The 18268-nt window shown below is 52.8% G+C and overlaps 1 protein-coding gene across 1 annotated transcript in view; it reads right to left on the reverse strand.

Moving 5' to 3' along the window:
• Positions 1 to 2170: 2170 nt before the first annotated feature.
• LRRC20 (leucine rich repeat containing 20) overlaps positions 2171 to 18268 on the reverse strand; it is a 63846-nt gene continuing 47748 nt past the window's right edge. The window contains exons 4-5 of the mRNA XM_090278140.1: positions 17115 to 17282; positions 2171 to 4732 (exon numbers count right to left, since the gene is read on the reverse strand). Of these exons, the coding sequence (XP_090134266.1) occupies positions 4578 to 4732; positions 17115 to 17282 (323 nt within the window). The 3' untranslated portion in view covers positions 2171 to 4577. The remainder of the gene's footprint in view (positions 4733 to 17114; positions 17283 to 18268) is intronic.

The raw sequence follows: 18268 nt of genomic DNA on the forward strand, positions 1-18268 counted from the left end.
CATCCCACCCTACCCCCAACAGTTATGGCCTAGAGAGTCTTAACAGAAAGCCCCACCATCCTGGAAACTGATTTCCATCTAAAAATCTGGGTACTAGCAGGTGATAGTAGGGCAGTGGGTTTTAGAAGGTCCCTCAAGGGAGAAGAGCCTCCTGTGCCAACTGGAATCAGTGTGGACACCTGCTTAGAGAAGGGTCCACAGAAAGTGAGGGAGAACATAGAGGGTTCTTCTTAGACTCCAGCTTTCTGGGGGGCCGTGAGGGAGGTGACTGAAGGACTGCCTTTCTCCTTGGAGGTTCAATGTCCTGGCGTCCTTCCTGGTCCCAGGCCCTCAGCGAGTGTACATGCAATGCACAGGCCTGTGCCAGCCTGTCACATGAAATTCTCCTAGCACAGTTGCAGCTGGGGCCTGAGATGCCTGAGTTGCAGGTGCCTGAGAGAAGGCTTGGCACAAAGCTGCAGTGCCCTGTGGGTCCCTCCCCCCGTGGTGGGAAAGCCAAGCATCTCTGACGGGAGGCCCAGTCTCTCTCCCTAGCTGGAAGTGCATGCAGGTCTTTGGAGCGAGGAAGACCACCGGCATAGCCACCATTTTGAAAAGGCTCGGAATCCACAGGGAAGTAAGTGTAAGGGGGTCTCAGCCTGGTGACAATATGGTCCCTGGAAAGCAGACCCCCAGCACACTGCCAGAGTTTTCAGCATTTGTTTGGTGGTGGAGGGGTCAGATAGAGAAGGGTAGGGGAGGAGGGGCTGTCCCCTTGAAGAGTGAGGAGGAGGCCTGCTGAGAGGCTGGGGTCTAGAATAGGTAGGGTCTCTACCTGGGAGCCAGGAAGTACCCCTTCCTCTCCTCAGCCAGCCCTCAAGGAAAACTGCTTTCAAAATGATGTAAAATGGTCCTTAGTGAGCTCTCCCCAAGGAAGAAAATCAGTGTTATCTGCACTTATAAATGGCAAGCAAGGGGTTCTAATGTCTGACTCGACTTACGCCCACAGAACAAGGAGGGCAGCATCGTCAAGGAGGAGAGGCCAGGAGCACTAAGCAGACAAGCTCCCAACACCAAGATTCATTGAGGGCCCCAGAGGGGGCCCAGGGCAAGAGCCAGGAAACCCGGGCATGTGTGTGTGCTCCGCCAGGAGCTCCCTGCACGTCGTGGGCCAGTCACTACATCCATCTATAAAATGGGAGCGGTCTGGACCAGAACTTTCTCTCTGACAGTTTACCTTTTCCTCTAGAGAACCCAAGAAAAGGAGTTTCTTTCTGAGGAGGGGCTGGGGGCACACTGAGGAACTGCAGCTTTCTGGCTTGCGTCCACACCCTCGGTGTTGGTGGCAAGGGGCTTCTCCAGCTCATGGTGGAGTCCAGGCCAGTCCCCATGGTCAGGAAGGACACATCTTTGGGAAGGCATTGAAGCCTCTTGAGAAAGGTAGGCAGCTGTCTGAGGGCAGCTGACCGATGTCTGACCTTGGCCACATTCTCCCTGTGCCACCCCCCTTTATAGACAGGAAACAGGGACAGAGGGGGAAAGGGCTATGTCCAATTCACACAGTTAGCCAGAGTTGTTACAGGGATTAAATGAGTTATTCTCTAATGTGCTTAGGCACTGCCTGGTACCACTATGCTCTATGTGTTTGTTAAATAAAGATAATGGTGTGCCTGGCCTAAAACCGAAAGCAAGCTCAGGTTGGCCTTTCAGATTTAGAAAACAAAAACTGACTGGAACCTTGACCCCAGGAGTGCTGGGCCCCAGAGTGCCTGATTCTGCAGACCTGGGGTGGGACTGAGTGAGAGTTTGCATGTCTTACCACCTCCCTGGTGATGTCAGTGCTGCTGGTTCAGAGACCCCTCTTTGAGACCACAGACCCTGAGGAATGAATTGCTAAGGGTGTAATTTCTGGCATCGGTGAGAGAATGACTGGGAGACAATAGGTTTCTTCAACCACTCCAGGTATGCGGGCCTCCCCAGGGCTGCCGTTCAGTCGTCTGCAGCAGCAGAGCTTTAGTGCATGTGCCAGTTCCTCCTGGTGGCACCTGTGCCCATCAGAGACTCAACTCCATATCGCCGCAGTCTAGCTTTCAAACCAGAGGGGTAGCCCCTCTTCTCAGGTGGGCGGGATTGACACCCAGGCTACGGGAGGCCTGTGTGGTTAGAAAGAATGAAATACCAACCAGGGAGATGAAACCAATGCATTCTTTATTGCAGACTGAAGCTAAGGGCTCACACTGTGGGCTCTGACCTGGGGCTTCTCTGTTGGCCCAAGCTTTCCCAGAGAGGCCAGGGCAAACTCCCCAAGCACAGTAGAAAACAGCTTCCAGAAACAACCCCTTCTAAGGGCCTGAGATGAGGACCTGGGGAAGCAGCAACCTGGCATTGTGGGTTAACCAGAAAGAGGCAGGCCAGAGGGCCGAGCACACCCCACCCTCATTTCCTGGTAACTGTGGGTCACTCTCTTAGCTGAGAGTGCTACACAGACTCTGAAAAGATGAAAGAGGCCAAAGTGGGGGTGGGGACTGCTTTATGAAGGAGGATGGGCACAAACTTGGTGTTTGTGGAAAGCTGAGAAACTCACCCCTTCACTTCCAGGACATCCCCAGGGCCACCCCAGTCCTTGTTTATCAAACAGTAAAGTGCTTGTAGGAAAATGTGGGAATCTTTTGGAGGGCAGGTTCTGATTCTAGAGGTCTGGAATTGGGCCCAGGGGTCCTGCATTTCTAACAAGGTCCCATGGATGCTGCTGCTGCTGCTGGCCCCCAGACCACACTGAGTTGCAAGGCTCTGGCCATGCAATGCCTTTTTGCATATCAGGAAAACACACCCCTTCTTCAAAAAGAAGAACCCCCACTCCAGGACACAGGTTGAGTGGGGCCAGGCCAGGGTGGGCTAGGCTGTGGCTCTCCTTTGTCGCCCGCTGAACACAGTAGTCCTAGAGATCTCATCTGGCCTCCTCACCCTGAAAACCCTCTTCCCAGAGCTTGACCAACCAGGTCTGGGAGATAAGCAGAATGAACAAGGCATCTCTTGGGACACCGAGGTCTCCAGTGCTTGGTCACAGGCCTATAATCTACCAACCTGTTAGCTTCTGGCCAAGAGACAGGAGGCCTGGGCAGGGGCAGCCTCAGGGCCGGGGAAGGGGAAGGAAATGGGAGCATTTGGAGAAGGGGTTAGTGCTGAGTGGTGGTCTGAGCTCTGAACTACTTAATCCTAGTTGTGGAAGAGTGGCCACTGGTCCATGGATGTAGAATCTGGGTGGCCTGGTTTGCCCCAAGTTCTGGGGCGTCAGGTGTCTCCCACAGACTCAGATGGAAGTCCCAACCAGGTGGGCTCTGATCTGCTTGCTCCACAGATGAGAAGGTGGGAGGTAGCTACCTGCAGGATCAGGAGGTTAGAGGTCCTCCAAACCACAGGTATTGTCACAGGAAGCAAGAGCTCTATGCCCTCATCTGGTAGAGCCACTGGTTGTCCCTGTGTGTCGGTCCTGTCCCTGTGTTAGCACTAGAAGTCCTGTGTCCCAAGCAAACAGGGATGGTAGGTCACCCTGTTGCCTGACCAGAGCCCTGACTCCAGGTTGAGAGCCTGGAAATGACTAGGTTATCAGGGCTTTGGGTGGTGGCCTAGGAGCTGGTCAACTACAAATCCAATGGTCCATAGTGCCTTCTGCCTCCAGGTGAACCGATGACAAGGCAGCCAGAAGGCTGCCAGAGGGAGACTGTGTTGAGGGAGGTACAGGTGCAAATGGCTTTGTTTCTCTCTGGGCCATTCTCCTGCAGCACAAGGGGTGATGCCAGGCATAGCTGGTCACTCCTGAGGGAAGGACGGTACACTCGGAAGTTCCCACCCCAGCAAGTTCTTAATCATGAGGAAGAACTGAGCCAACTTGATTGACTCCCCAGTCTCCTGGCTGATGGTCTTTGGGCTCCTTTGTAAACATTGTCAGCCCTGCTGCAGCGTCCACACTCTCTCGACAGCTTTCCCACAACTCCTGGTTCTGACTCCTGCCAATCCAGGGACCTACAGGGCTGAGGGTAAGGCGCTGTGAAGGGCCTCAGCAGGTTGGTTCTTAGGAAGCAATAAATAGATGCATGTTGTCTTCTATTCCTCTCAGGGCAGCAATGGGCTCTCAGAGCTAGAAGCAAGGTCTCAACCCATAGGGGCCCAGAAAATGCTCAGCAATGCTCAGCTGTGAGCTCAGAAGGTACTGAGGGTTTGACGGTAACTTGGAGGCATGTGTTCCCTAAAAAGCCTCCAAGGAGCCTGAAGGAGGCAAAGGCCCACTGCTACCACCCCTTTCCCCAAATTATAAGACTCAGAGATGGTGGAGGTCTGTCCAAGTTTGCACAGAGACTATGAATGCCCAGACCAGGCTATAGCCCCTGCCTCACCTCCTCCCTCTGGGCATTCCACGGCCCACTATTGCTCTAAGCTACCTATCCTGGACCGCTGCACCCCCTCCCACCACGCACTGTTCGGCCCACCCATCCCCATCCCCCCAAGCTTGGCTTCCCATGGGCCCTGGGACTTCCTCCCCTCAGGGTGCCAGGCCAAGTGGCCTCTGTCCCTTGCTGGGCGGGCATGAGGAGTGAGGTCTACGGCGGAGGGGCCCGTGCCCCCTCCGGAGACATGAGCATGTCAAACTTGATCAGCGGTGGGGCGATGACGCGCACCTCGGCGTTCAGTGGGTTGAAGCGGAGGTTGATGCTGCGCAAGGCAGGCATAGCGGCCAGCTTCTCCACAGGCACATCTGTTGGGGAGAGAGGGATAGATTAGGGGGCGATGGAATAGGAAGACGTTGACACTAGGTGAGAGCAGCCCTCTACCACCCACCACACATGGGCTCAGCTTCTGGCACCCAGCCCTGGAATTACAACCACATGAAGAAAACATAGGATTTCCATTTATCCTAGCAACTCCACTCCTGGGTAGAACTGAGACCTGCAAACAGGTCCTCAAGTACTCATGCACAAATGTACACAGAAGCACTATTCACAATAGCCAGGTGTCCCCAAAAGATGAAAGGATAAACAAAATGTGGGGGCACACATTAAGAGCATGCAAATCTCCTGCTCCTTATCAACACTGAGCATCCAGTGCTCCCCACATTTAATATCCACTGGTGATTCTTGCCTGATCTGCTTTTTACGTTGGTTACAAAATGATAATTTTCCAACTCTAGCAATACTCTAAGCAAGAGCCTTCCCTTCTCTCCCATCTATCTATCTATCAGTATGGAGTCCTATGTTTCTTACAATTCATTATGGTATTTAATTATCTTGGTGCTCAAATCGTCCCAGATTTGGCCAGTAGGAGCCCCTTCCACCTGGCTCCGGAGACTTTGGACCTGCCCCCGGCAGTTTGTGGACACACTTCCTTACTTTCCAGTAAGGCCCACCTCGAGCCCTCACAGTCCTGGTATCAGCCACCAGGAAGTCCTGGCTCCTTTCAGCGGTGAAGGGTATCAGTGCCCAATACTAGTCGTGCTGCTGACTAAACCTTATTTTACAATTCACCCACAAGGCCCTGTGTATGTCTGATCTGTTTGGTTTTGACGGCTGCTTAGAACCCTATCCTGTATCCCACCCCAATCTGCCTCTCTTTCTGCCAGCGATGGACACCCAGGTGGCCTTTGTCTTTGAGGGCTGGTGTGACATTGTGTTTGGAGGTATGCCCAGGAGTAGGGTTGAGTGCTCTGTCCAAGGCTATGTGTGCACTCTTATCTAACTGTTCTCTAGAACGACTGAGTCAGTCAACCAGGATCTCCAGTCACCCTGCTGCCCCAGGGCTTTCAGAAGAGGCTGTCTGGACCTTCCCACCCCCACCTCCAGGCTGACTGGACACTGAGCTGCTGACCTTTATGAGGCTTCTGCAGTAGTACCCTTCCCTTCCCGTGCCTTAGAGCCCCACAGTATGCAGCGGGTAGTGCCTGGAAGGCGGTGAGGAGAGCCCACGCTAGGCTTTGCTCTCTACCCTTTGGAAAGAATCCCCTCCCCCCTGGGCTTGGTACTAAGATGTACTTACCTCCCACCCTCAACTCTTCTGGGGAAAAAGGAAGGGGAGGTCATTTGCTCAGGACAGTTCCTCATATGTGCAGTCATTCAAGTTTATAAGTCACTTCCATTTGAAACTCCCCACAACCATGGGGGCAGAGCAGCATAAGTGCCCCTCTGCCTGCCCACTTTACAGATAAGAAAACTGAGGTTCAGAAGAGACTGAAACTGAAGGGCACACAGCTATTAAGCAGCAGAGCTTTGGCCCTGGTTTGCTGCCTGCTGCTTCATAGCGGCTCCACAATATCCGTGCCCAGCTGGGTCAGGTGGGGTGGAACAGGAGAAAGCAACCCAAAGACTTCAACAGGAATTGGCAGAAGAGTTCCCAGGGCCCTCTTCTCCCCAAGGCTGCAGCCCAAGATGTTCCCAGCAGGGTGGGCCTTCGGGATCTCTGTGCTGGGTCAAACTTTGTTGTTGATGGTGTTTTTTGTTTGTTTGTTTAATATGTGTTGAGTGCTTGCTGACATAAGCTCTTTATGTTGAGTTTCTTAATCCTCATAATAGCCATGTGAGTTGAGTACTATTATCTCCATTTTATAAATGAGGACAATGAGGGGCAGAGAGGTTAGGTCCCTTGCCCAAGGTCACACAGCTAGGAAGTGCTTTGCTGGAACCAAAAAATGGAGACGGGCTGGTTGGCTCCATCAGCTATGCTCCTCACACCACCTCCCATATGGCCCTGAAGCCTGGCATGCCTCCCAGTGGCCAGCTGTAAGGACCCTCCAAGGGCCCCTCAGCTATGGAATAGAGAACAGTCTCCGGCAGGGCTCCCTGGGACCCAGGAATGTCTGGCTTCCTTGATCAGGATGCTCACAGCTCTCTGGGCCCCCTAACCAGGAACAGCTCCCTCCCATCGCCCAGCCCAGGGACTCCACCTCCAACAGAAGCTAGGGGCACATGGCAGGTGTCACAGAACCTCGGAGCTCCTAAGGTCCCCATGACAAGCATTTCCTTGCTGATCTGCTCTGAGGAAAAGGGTTTCCTGGAGATGGTCTCAGATTGGTTCCAGAAATTCCCATGCTTCCTGATCCTGCTCTGGGTCATAGTGCAGAGCAGACTTGTCCCTTACTGTCCATGACAATGCTTGTGAACCTTGTAGCCCAACCATCACCCCGTCACCACCACCTTCTTCAGGAGAACACCACCCAGATCCTTCACTTTACATGATACTGGGCAGGGAGAGGTGGTTAAGATGCTGAACAGAGCTGGCTTTTCCAGTGACTGACTGGGCTGCCCTAGGCAGGATCTCTGAACATCAGCTTTCTCACCTGTAAAATGGGGGTCCCTCCACACACCTCGCAGGGAGGCCATGAGAAATCACCAAAATGACTGTATGGAGCATGCCAGCACAGGGCTCCAGCAACACACACTCGACAAGCGTCGGGCCCCCTGCTCCCTGCACCAAGCATGGCGGTTGAGCACCACCACAATTCTTAAGGACTTGCCCTAGCTTCTGAACATGCACACACCAGCCACAAACCTTGGCTTCAATATCTCAGCCTGAGTTTGCCACTGAAGTGACCTGGATAGAAGATCATGTGGAAAGGGAAGTAGTGTTGAGCCTCAGACTTCCCCTGCAAGCGCTACAGCTCCCGAGCCCCTCACCAGCACTCACAGGAGGTCAGAAGCCCCGGACATGGCCTCAGCTGAGAGCTGAGAGAGCTAGTCAGATCGACACTCACGGTACTCATTGTCATGGGTTGCTGGCCAGGGGCTGTACAGTCATGGACACTGAGGCACATGGGAGGAAGCAACTTTGGCCCAGATCACCCAGCCACTGGGCAGCCAGGCTGAGGATGAGATGCAGGACATGTGCTTAGACCAGAAAGAAGCGATGTGCAAGAGCCCCAGGGTCCTGTGAACAGGGAGCCAAACTCCTGCCCAGGAGTGTGACCTCCTCTAGCACTTTGGGATGACCTGGCTCTGAGATCCCTGAGAACACTCTTCAGCTACTGAGAGCAGAGTCTTTGTCTTTAAATGGTTAAGGTGTAACACTGTACCTGGCATATACACATGCTGGGCACAAGAAGACATTCTAATTCTGGGCAGCTGGGAGGGAGTTACGAAGCTGGGCCATGGCTGGTGGCTGAGTCCCAAGCAAGAAGACTGGCTGCAGGATGGCGAGCAGGGCTGGTCAGAACCCTCCACTCTCAATATCTGATCATCCTTCATATCTAATCAGGTTCCTCATCCTTCATCACCCCTCAGATGATGTCTGATCACCCAGGTCTGCCTTCAGCCGAAATCCTGTGCAGTCACTTAGCCAGAATCTCCCTTTACCCATGATGTTTTCCTCTTAGTAACATTCTAACCACTGACTCCCTACCCCTCTTGCTCCTTGGCTATAAATTCCCAAGTGCCCCTGTTGTATTTGCAGTCGAGCCTGGTTCTACACTGAGGTCTTTTTTCTATTGTTGCAATAGTCCTGCATAAAATTTGTTTTTACTGCTTTAACTACTGTTCAGCTCTGGTTTTCCTTTGACATTGCCTAAGGTCCCCAATCCAGTAAGCGGTGGAGGCAGGATAGTTTCTGATCCCAAAGCCCATGTGCTTCATCCCACAACACAGAGGGGCAAGGCCAAGTTGTGATGCAGTCTCTCTACACTAGCCCCTCAGCCCCTAGAAGGCAATCACAACAGACAGCTTTCACTGAGCAACACATTAAGGGCTGGAAGCTGAGTTGAGGGCGTAAAAACCTTAATTGACAATACAGCCTCACTTCAAAGATGGGTGCTGAGCCTCAGAGCCACTGTCACCCGATCTCCCCACCTGCCACCGGGGACCTCAGTTTCTCCAAAGGGGATTGAACTAGCGGGTTGCTGAGAACTTTTCTCTCTCTGAACTCTGTGACTCCTCCACCCCTCAGCCATAGGCCAAAGGCCTGCAAAGTGGCTGGTATTCACAAGAGTAAGAAGAAGGTCTCCCTGTGATGCCCCCACCATAGTTTTGCTGGTGTGACACCAAGACCAGCTGCAGATCAGCTTTGGAGCAAACCCCGGCGACTCCAGGCCTACAGACAGCGGCACTGCTTAACTTCTTAGTTTGTCACTTCCACATCTGCCACCAAGCTGGCCTTTCCAGGGTCTGTGGGGCTCTATACACTGCCCTGCCGAAGGACAGTGATGGCCTTCACACGTGCAGAGTGGGGATTGGGTGTATCTCTTACCCCTGATTTAACTGCCAAAGTGGTCTGAGCTGCTTGGAGGAAGGAGCAATGGAACCACCAGACTATCAGAGCCAGCAGAATCAACAGCCTGGAGCAGCCAGGCCAGCAAGTGACAGGCCTGAGGCCAACCTGCAGTTTTTAGGTAAAGCTGAAAGAATATTGTTTACATTCGCAGTATGCTGACAAGAGGGGGAAAGGGAGGGTGGAGAGGAAAATATAAAATGAATTTCACTTTGTAGATGAGGAAACTGAGGCTTGGAGAGGTTAAATTAGCTTCCCAAGGCCACGTGACTTGGTGGGAATGGAAGCCAGGTACCTGGACTTGGGCACAGCTGGACAGGAAGAGAAGCCTCAGCTCTCCCTCTTCCACAGGCCACTCCCTCACACCATGCACCTATGGCCTGCTGATCCTCAGACCCCAGCTCAAAGGCCCCTTCCTCTGTCAGTCCCCTCCATCCCCACCCAAATTCTCGTCACACTTATACGGGTCTTGTACCATGGATCATGCTCTGCAGCCTGTGAAAATGTTCACCCCTCTAAATGTGGTACCTAGCACAGCGCCCACAAATGCTCAGCAACTATTAGTTGGATGAATGAATGAATGAATGAATGGTTTTACCTCCTAAGTTAGGTCACGAGTTCTTTCAGGCTAAGGACCACCCTGGGGTCACAGTTTTATTAAGCAACTCTGTGACCACAGTACGTTCAAGATTAGAGCCCTCCCCCAGGTCTGACCCACTCTGTGAACATTTGCCAGTTGGAACCAGGCCTCTGTGGATCAAGGTTGTGATAGGACACTGGCCCTTTAACACTAGAATTCCACTGTAGAAAATGAAAAAAATATTAATGAGCAAAAATAAAATAAAATCACCTATGTCTCATCATCTAGAACTGATCACTGTTAATGTGTTGGTAGACGGCCTTTCCAATTAATTATTTTTTAAATTAACACTTCATATTAATTCCTTTAATAGGCATGGACCTACACACACATCTATATTTCAAAAATGGCCTCTTAGATACTAAGCCATAACATGAGTTTCTTGACAACACACTGTAAACATCTTTTCAGGTTACAAGTTGGTGACATTATTATGGCTACAGCTAGTTCATGGTATGGAGGGACCACACTTTGGCTCCTGTTTCGGTTGTTAGACATTCAGGTTGATTCCAACTTTCTCTGTTACAAACAACTAGAGGCTTTGAGTTCACAAGGCATTCCAGGGCTACCTCCCCTTTTCCAGCCTGTGATGTAGGATGCAGAATGTGAGGTTCTAGACTTCTTTTATGAAGCCAGTCATAATCCATTGACTTCCTAATGGCCCACAAGAGTCTGGTGGTGGCGGTGGACTTATGTTGCGAGGCCTGGTATCCTGGGAGGGGACTGAGCCACTCTGGCCCATGGCAGGGAGGAAGGACCCCAACCTGGACTAAACACCACAAGTTCTGGCACTGGTGGGGCACAGCCCACTGTTTGCTCCTGTTGTCTCACAGTGTTGCAGCTGGTGACCCCACACCCTGGGTGAGCCTTGTCCCCTCTGTGCAGGTGGATCTAGCCCTCCTCCCACCGCAGACAGCCATCCCAGACTCCCGCCCGTGTCTGCGGGAGCTTAAAGCAATCTATAGCAGCAAAATCAGAGTGGGCGGTACTTAGAGCAAATTACTTCCCTAAGGTCAGCTTAACCTCCCTTCACTAATCATTAGCACTATTGACTGGGAAACTTGTTCTATGCCCGTGGGGCCAGCTAGAGGCAAAATCATAAAAAAAAGACACCAAACCACAATTACTTCAGAGCCCTATTCTTCATACGTGCAGTGCTCCTGGTCTAAATGGATGCTGACAGGAGGAGCGGTTGGGGCCAAGGAAAGTGGGAGTCCCGAGTGAGCTTCCCAGCACAGAGTTGACCAGGTTGAGAGCAGCTATGGACAGGGCCCCATGACACTGAAGTTCCCTTGTGAAACTGGGATTTAAGGTTCCCCAGCCTGGTAGCCCAGGGCCCAAGTTCTCTAGCTTCCTTGGCAACTTAGAAATGAACCTTGGTGACCCTTCCCCTAAGCAGGCTGCAGTGCACTGGAGAGTCCACACAGGACAGGCTGTCCCTTCTGACCTGGATGATCTCCTTCTGGCCAGATGCCAGATTTCCCAGGACCTTCCAGCTTCTCTGCCTCCATCCCCATGGGATTCCAGCATCGAGTGTGAAGCCTGGGCCTCCAGAACACCTCCTATCATGGCACCTGCAGTGCTAGGGAAAGCTGTATGGATGGCAGTGCCCCGGCCTTGGGACAGCACCTGGGAAGCCACCTCAGCCTCCCGGGAGGCTGCCCACACACTTGTGCTTGAGAACCCAGGCTGGCCCGGCAGCCAGGGCTGGCCCCCATAGCTTAACCTTGATGTAGCTCCTGGTGCCTGGAGACCAAGACAACCAAGTTCAAGGAGGCTGTGCTGAGTGGAGCTGAGCTTCATGCCACCACTCAGAACGCCACAAGAGACCAGCAGGCAAGCTATGGTAACCTGGCAGGACAGGGAATCGTGCCTGTAATGAGAAGGTTCTCAGGCCATGCTCATATGCATATGCCTCACGTACAGCTGGGTCTGTCACTTCAGAAGGCTTGGCGGGAGCCAGGTGTGGGCAGTGACTGAGCCTCCCCCACCCCACGGAGCGCTGGACTGAGCACTGTGCTGGGGCTGGCGCAGGAAGAGAACAGAAGTGGCCCCTGCCCTCAGGAAGCACAGAGGACACTGCCTGTCCTTGACAGTCCTGCAAGCTGAGTCGGGAGGCTGTGTGGAACGACGCATTCTAACTCCCCTGCTGAAAGAGGCCATTTGGGAGCAAAGGCAGGGACAGAAATCCAGGTCCTAACTTCAGATCTGCCATTTAAAGTTGTGCAACCTCAGGCAGGCTCCTGACCTCTCTGAACCTCATCCTCTCTTCTTTAAAACGGTCCTCCTGCCTCATGGGGACACAGGAGAGAGCGGAGGGGACCATAACATGCTCCCAAAGGAGGACGGAGTTACTGAGGTGCAGAGAGTGGATCAGGAGCACAAAGTATTTTCAGAATCCACTGATGAACCTACAGACTTCTTTTTTCTTAAATACAAGCTGCAGGGAAAGAAAACAAAGGAGAAAAGCTGCTGCTGGATTCCCTCCCCTCCCCTGGCTGGCCAGCAAAAGTGGGCTGATGGGTGGCCAGTGGGGCCCTCACCACAGCCTTGCCTCCTGCACGCTTCCCAGCCCAGATCTGATATACAATCAAAGCCGAATCATAACAACTCTCTTCAGAAATAACACGGGCTTCTTACTGGCTGCTCTGGAGACAGCCAAATATGTAACTCAAAGTGCCTGGCATTTGCTTTCCCAGTCAGATTTTCCGTCTTTGATCTCCTGTGCCTGTCTCTCCTCCCCGCTGAAGTCCCTGCCCTCCCTCCACCTTCCCCTGCACCTGGGCCACTGGGAGGCGGCCACTGTGCCCACCACCCCTGTGCTGCTCTGGGCTTCAGTCAGATGCTCTGGGAGGGCCTCAGATAAGAAAGACAACTCTGCTGTCAACTCTCATGAAGTGTCTGCCGTTCCCTCCCTGGTCACTGGCACTAACACTCCCACGGAGGACTGGAACTGCCCAATCTGTGTGTGTGTGTGTGTCAGGTATCTGGAAGCGAGGGATGACAGGACCTGCAGGTGGAAAAGAAATTGCTCACTCCCCTAAAGGCTTGTTGTGCCTGGGTGCGGGCAGATGTGCGAATGGCTCCTTTGTAAATCCTCCTCTGTGCTTGGAAGTTACAGCTGCTGACACCAACCTGATCACTCTTTCTGCTCAGGTTTAAGATCACTGTCTGAGAAATAAGATCCCCCGCCCCTACAATTGGAAAAGTTAGGAGAAAAGCTCATAAAATAGCCACCAGGTAGGAATGAGGTAGGTAGGGCCCTGCCAGAGAAACCAGATTTGCGGAAACAAAATGAGTTGAGGGTGAGGTCACTGAACTTGAGCGAGTGCCTCCAGCACACCACTGGTGAGGCAAGCTGATTGCCACCCAGGCAGGACCGCAGGCTCCCGAGTAAAAGGTGCTGGGGTACAGGCCAGCTCCTCCCCACTTACACTAGAATTTTTTGGCATAAACATGTACTTTGGGAACCGGCCCACTTACTATCTCTGTTTCCACTGCCTTTGACTTATTGATAAAGTTCCTTCTGGAAATGCCAGGTGAGTAGGCTATGCTACAGGAAACCCAGGAGAGGGGGTTTGTGGGCACTGTGGCAACAGAGGACTAAGCCCAGAAGTCCAGGGGACAATAGGGTCAGTGGAAAGAGGAGGCCCGAGGGAGGAAGGCAAGTCCACAGAGCTCACCTCTGTCACCCTCCCAGCCACTGTCAGCTCTCAGGGCCAGGCTGTTGCTCTGCTCATCCTGATGTAGACATACACGCACCCATGCGCACACATACACTCCCCCACTACCCCAGGCAGCCATTGGGAGGAGGAGGGAAAGGGAGGCTACAAGTTTTTTAGGGATGGAATGTGGTTGTTGATGGAAGGTTCTGGTCTAACTCAGTGGTTCTATCTTATCTGCACATTGGAATCTTCTAGGGAGTTTTTTAAATTGTCAAGTCCCCAAACGCACCATGAGAGATTCTGATTTAATTGGCACTGTGTGTGGTCTAGGCACAGGGTTTTTGCAAAGCTCCCCTAATGATCTGAACGTGCAGCTGGTTTGAGTACTTCTGAACTGCCAGTACTTCCATCCTGGGACACTGCCCACCTGCTTCTAAGCATGAGGCACAGCTATCAGGGGCGAGGCTGATTGCCTAGGAGATCCTGCCTCATTACCATACATGGTCCCTCCACTCCAAAAAAGTTTCCTTCCAACCAAAGATATGTGCTTCAGTCATAACTTTTCTGTGGCTTTCTTTCTTTTTTAAGATTTTATTTTTTTTTTTGAGAGACGGGGAGGGAGGGAGAAAGAAGGGGAGGGAAACATCGACATCAATGGGCTGCCTCTTGCACAGCCCCAACTGGGGACCTGGCACACAACCCAGGCATGTGCCCTGACTGGGAATCAAACCCATGACCTTTTGGTTTGCAGGCAAGTGCTCAATCCACTGAGCCACACCAGCCAGGGCTCCTGTGGCTTTCTGTCGCCCTACAGCTAGGTGCAAAAAATCTCTCCGTATGGAAAGTGCTGTCCTAAACAGCTGCGGTTCTGGAGCAAAACTGCTTGTGTTGGAACCCTGGTTCTGACCAGGTGCCATGACCTTGGCCAAGTTATTCACTTCCCTGTGCCTTATTTTCCTCACCGGGGGAGAATAACGTTACCTGCCTCATAAGGTTATTGTGAGGGTTAAACGAGAACATACTTGAAAAATGCGTACAGAACATCCCAATGTGACGTAAACAGTCACTGAACATCAGCTGGTGTAATGACCATGCTACAAGCCCCGTGAGAACGGGAAGTCCGCTTTGTCCACCTCTGTCTCCAGCACAGTGCCTGACACAGAGCAAGCTGCTCAATCAAAAACAACAACTGGTGAATGAAGCAACACTTCCCCAAAGCATCTGTGTCCACATCCATGTCTGTGTTCTGCATGCCTCTTACTCCCTGAATAGGTCCATGCAGGGCTGAGCGCTGAGGTTCAGAGAATGGGGCTGCTCTCCAGCACTCTGGACAGAGACAGGGACAGACTGTATGGGACATTGGCTGACTAACAGAGCGTGGAAGCATCTTGTTTTATTTTAAACAAAGAACTTCTTTTCTTGTTGTTTTTGTGCTACCAGCAGCGTGCCAACAGCATCGTCTGTCCCCCCGCAACCTCGGGTGAGTTCTGAGAGCAACCGGAGCATGCAGAACCTCTCACCCAGGGGCAGCTCAGGGGAGAGCCGCCCAAGTGAAATAAAGGCACGCTCCTGCTGCAATGACACTGGTCATTTTGTTCTGTGAAACAGGGTGAATCTACATCTGCCAAGCGGGGATGTTACCCTGTTGACATGGGTTCATGCGTGAGTGCTCTTGTTAAACTTCAAGATGCTTCCCCGTGTAGACTTTTACTGTCACTGCAGAAAGACAGAACTATGTCTATAAAAGAATGAGATAAAATAGCCAATATTTGCTCTGGGGGCTGTTGCTACTGAGGGACACTGTCATCCTTGTCGGAGGGGGTGGGTTAGGGAATCATGCCTCCCAGTACTGCCTGCTTTGGGGAAAGTTGCTTCTTGTATTGCAGCCAGTCTAGATGCCCACTCTCCCTGTTCCCCTGCGTGGGGAAAAACCACCTTTTGGGGTGGGGGTGAACCTCCATTTGAAAGCTGAGAAGAAGCTGAGGCTCAGAGAGGTGATATGAGTCTTCAAAGGCCACGGTTAGGAGAGGAGGAAGCCAATGGCCAATGCTTGTGCTGAGCTGCCTGCTTGCAACTCCATGCCCGGTGCTGGTCTTGGCATCGGCCTATAGTAGCCCCTGTATGGTTACTGTCCCATTTGGATAAGCAGTAAAGGAAGTGGAAGCATCAGAAAAGCCTCAAGGAATCAAAGGCAGGGGAGGAGGGGCCTGGGAAGCAGGGCCCAGCTGAGAATGAGAGGCTCAGGGCCCTGGATGGGTCTTGCACAGGGGGGACAGCCTCACGGTGAAAAGGCACTTCTGAGCATGCTCCTTCCAGTTAAATATGGCACAGAGGCCCCAGTGACCAGGGGCTCTACCAAGGGGCAGGCCACTTAGGGATTCTGGTCTTTGGAGGGCAAGACTAAATCCGAGCCCATCCCCAGAGCCTTCCCAGAGGGCCAGTCGAGGAACCCCATTCCAGGCACAGAGCTGAGTTCTAAAATCAAGTACTCTCATCCTGGCAATTCTGTAGTCTTGCTGTGCAACCTGATGCTCTCTCATAACCTCTTTGCACCTCAGTTTACTCATCTGTTAAAGAATGAACCTAGAACCTAGAGGTTAGCTGATCCCTGCTCCTGCTCAGCCAGGGCCAGAGTCCCTGGTAGGTGGGATGCTGGCCACCACGCGAGGCAGGCCATTCCCCCCAAATTACTGCTTTTACTCACAGGGCATAATGCCTATAAAAAGGCTTATGAAAATAAAAGCATAATGGAAGAGTATTATTAACACCATCAGGGTTAGAGGCAAAGTGAGAGAGGGTGAAAGGGGGTTGGAGATGGGCTTCCTGAGCACCAAGGCAGCTGAGCAGCGGAGCTGAGGAGGAAGGGTGGCACCAAGGGACCCTGGTGAGTGCCAAGTTCTCCCTGGGGAGATTAGACAGCAGCTGGAGACGCTGCCCAGATCCCATGAGACCAAGAGGTACATAACTGTTGCAAAGGCAAAAAGGATCAACTCCTCGACTTCAGCAAAACCCACCTCGCTGGGGTCTGCGGTTTGTAGAAGACACATCTCACATCTGGAGCGGGAGACCTTCTGACTCCCTGGGGGGAGCACATTTGTACTGGAAGGCACAGAGCAGGTGTTCCAAATGTGTTTGCCTAGTGGCCCCTGCTTACTAATGGTGAAGAAGTCACTGTGAAAACCAGGATGGGAGAGCCAGGGACTCAGGTAGAAGTAAATGTATAGAGGGTCCAAGCTGAAGGGTCTTCGACACAGCCTAGTCTGGCAGACAGATGCAGGAGGGATAGCTTATGGCCCAAGGGTGGCTCAGCTAGTTCAGGCCCTGCTGTGGAGAAAGCAAGTGTCCCACCCAGCCGCTGGCAGGTGGCAAGGTCTCATAACGGTTATGTTTGAAGGTTCGGTGCCCTATGCTCAGCCATCTCAGACCAGAAAGCCCAGCCCTGTCCTCATGTCTGTGAAAGTGTGACTCCAGAGCCCCATGCCGTGTGCCCTGTGAGGCCCTGTGAGTTGCATTCAGGAACGGGAGCTCGGAGGACAGAGGTGCCAACAGAGGGAGGTGCAAGGGCCAGAGGGGCTATGTCCACTCACCCACGATCTCATTCTCCTCCAGATTGATAGTCTCCAGTGCAGGCAGGGTGGTGAGCTGCTCCGGGAAGTCATGGAACTGGTTCCGAGACAGGTCGATGGCCTTAAGGTGCTGCAAGGTGCTGACCTCGTTTGGGAGGCGGTGCAGATAGTTCCCTTCCAGGCGGAGCTCTGCCATGTGGAGGGAGGAAGAGAAGGAAGGGTGAGAAGGAAAGCAACCCAGAGACCACTGCCAGCTGCCCAGGCAGGACCACAGCAAGAAAGCCCCAGGCCAAAAGGAAGTCCTCCTCACCCAGGGTCTGATTCCATGTTTATTTATGCAAGACGAGGGGTAACTCTTACCCCTGCCTGGGCTTTTGGCTTTGGAATGGAAGGCTCCCCCAACAGAAGCCTGGGTCAGGACGTGCCGGCTCCTCCCTCAGACAAGGCCTTGACTCCAGGCCTTGATGGGATGGGTCGGGGCGGCAGCCTAGGCTCCCCACACCCACAGCCCACCTGATGGACCTCATTGCCCACTACCCTTCTGCTCAAGCAGCCACAGCCACGGTCCGTCTGTGTCATGTGACCCTGGCCCCGGGCCCAGCCACAGCTGCCCGATGAGTATGGGTTCCTGCTCCGACAGCAGCTGCTCCAACAGCTGACCAGCAGCCTGTGTAGGGACCTGTGTGAGGAGGTGAGCTGGGCTGGCAGGCGTCCCTCTGCTGGGAACCTGGCCAAGGCAAGGCTGGGGGTGGCGGAGGCGGAAGCTGAAATGCTGTATTCTGCAGAGAGAAGCTGGGGCGCCCACCCGGGCCCTGGGCAAGGTGAAGGAATGAGGGGCAGAAACCAAGAGTCATGGCTGGAGGTAAGGGAGATAGTGTAATGCAGGACTTAAATGTGCGGCACCTGGGGCCCCCCACTGCCTGAGTTCAAACCCAACTGTGCCACCTACAACTTGTTCACCCAGATAGTTATGCAACCCCATTAGGTCTCAGTTTCCTCATCTGCAGAAAGGAACCACTAATAGTACCTGTGTCACAGGGTTGTAGGAGGGTTACATCTACTAACACAGGTAAAGCACCAGGATGACCTGATGCTGGCACAAAGCAAATGACAAAGGAGACAGGAGAGACAGGTGTGAATGTTTACTGAGTGACACTGTATCAAGCAGTGTATTA

This window comes from Furipterus horrens, unplaced genomic scaffold (assembly GCF_987537825.1).
Source record: "Furipterus horrens unplaced genomic scaffold, mFurHor1.1.pri manual_scaffold_5, whole genome shotgun sequence".
NCBI classification, from domain to species: domain Eukaryota; kingdom Metazoa; phylum Chordata; class Mammalia; order Chiroptera; family Furipteridae; genus Furipterus; species Furipterus horrens.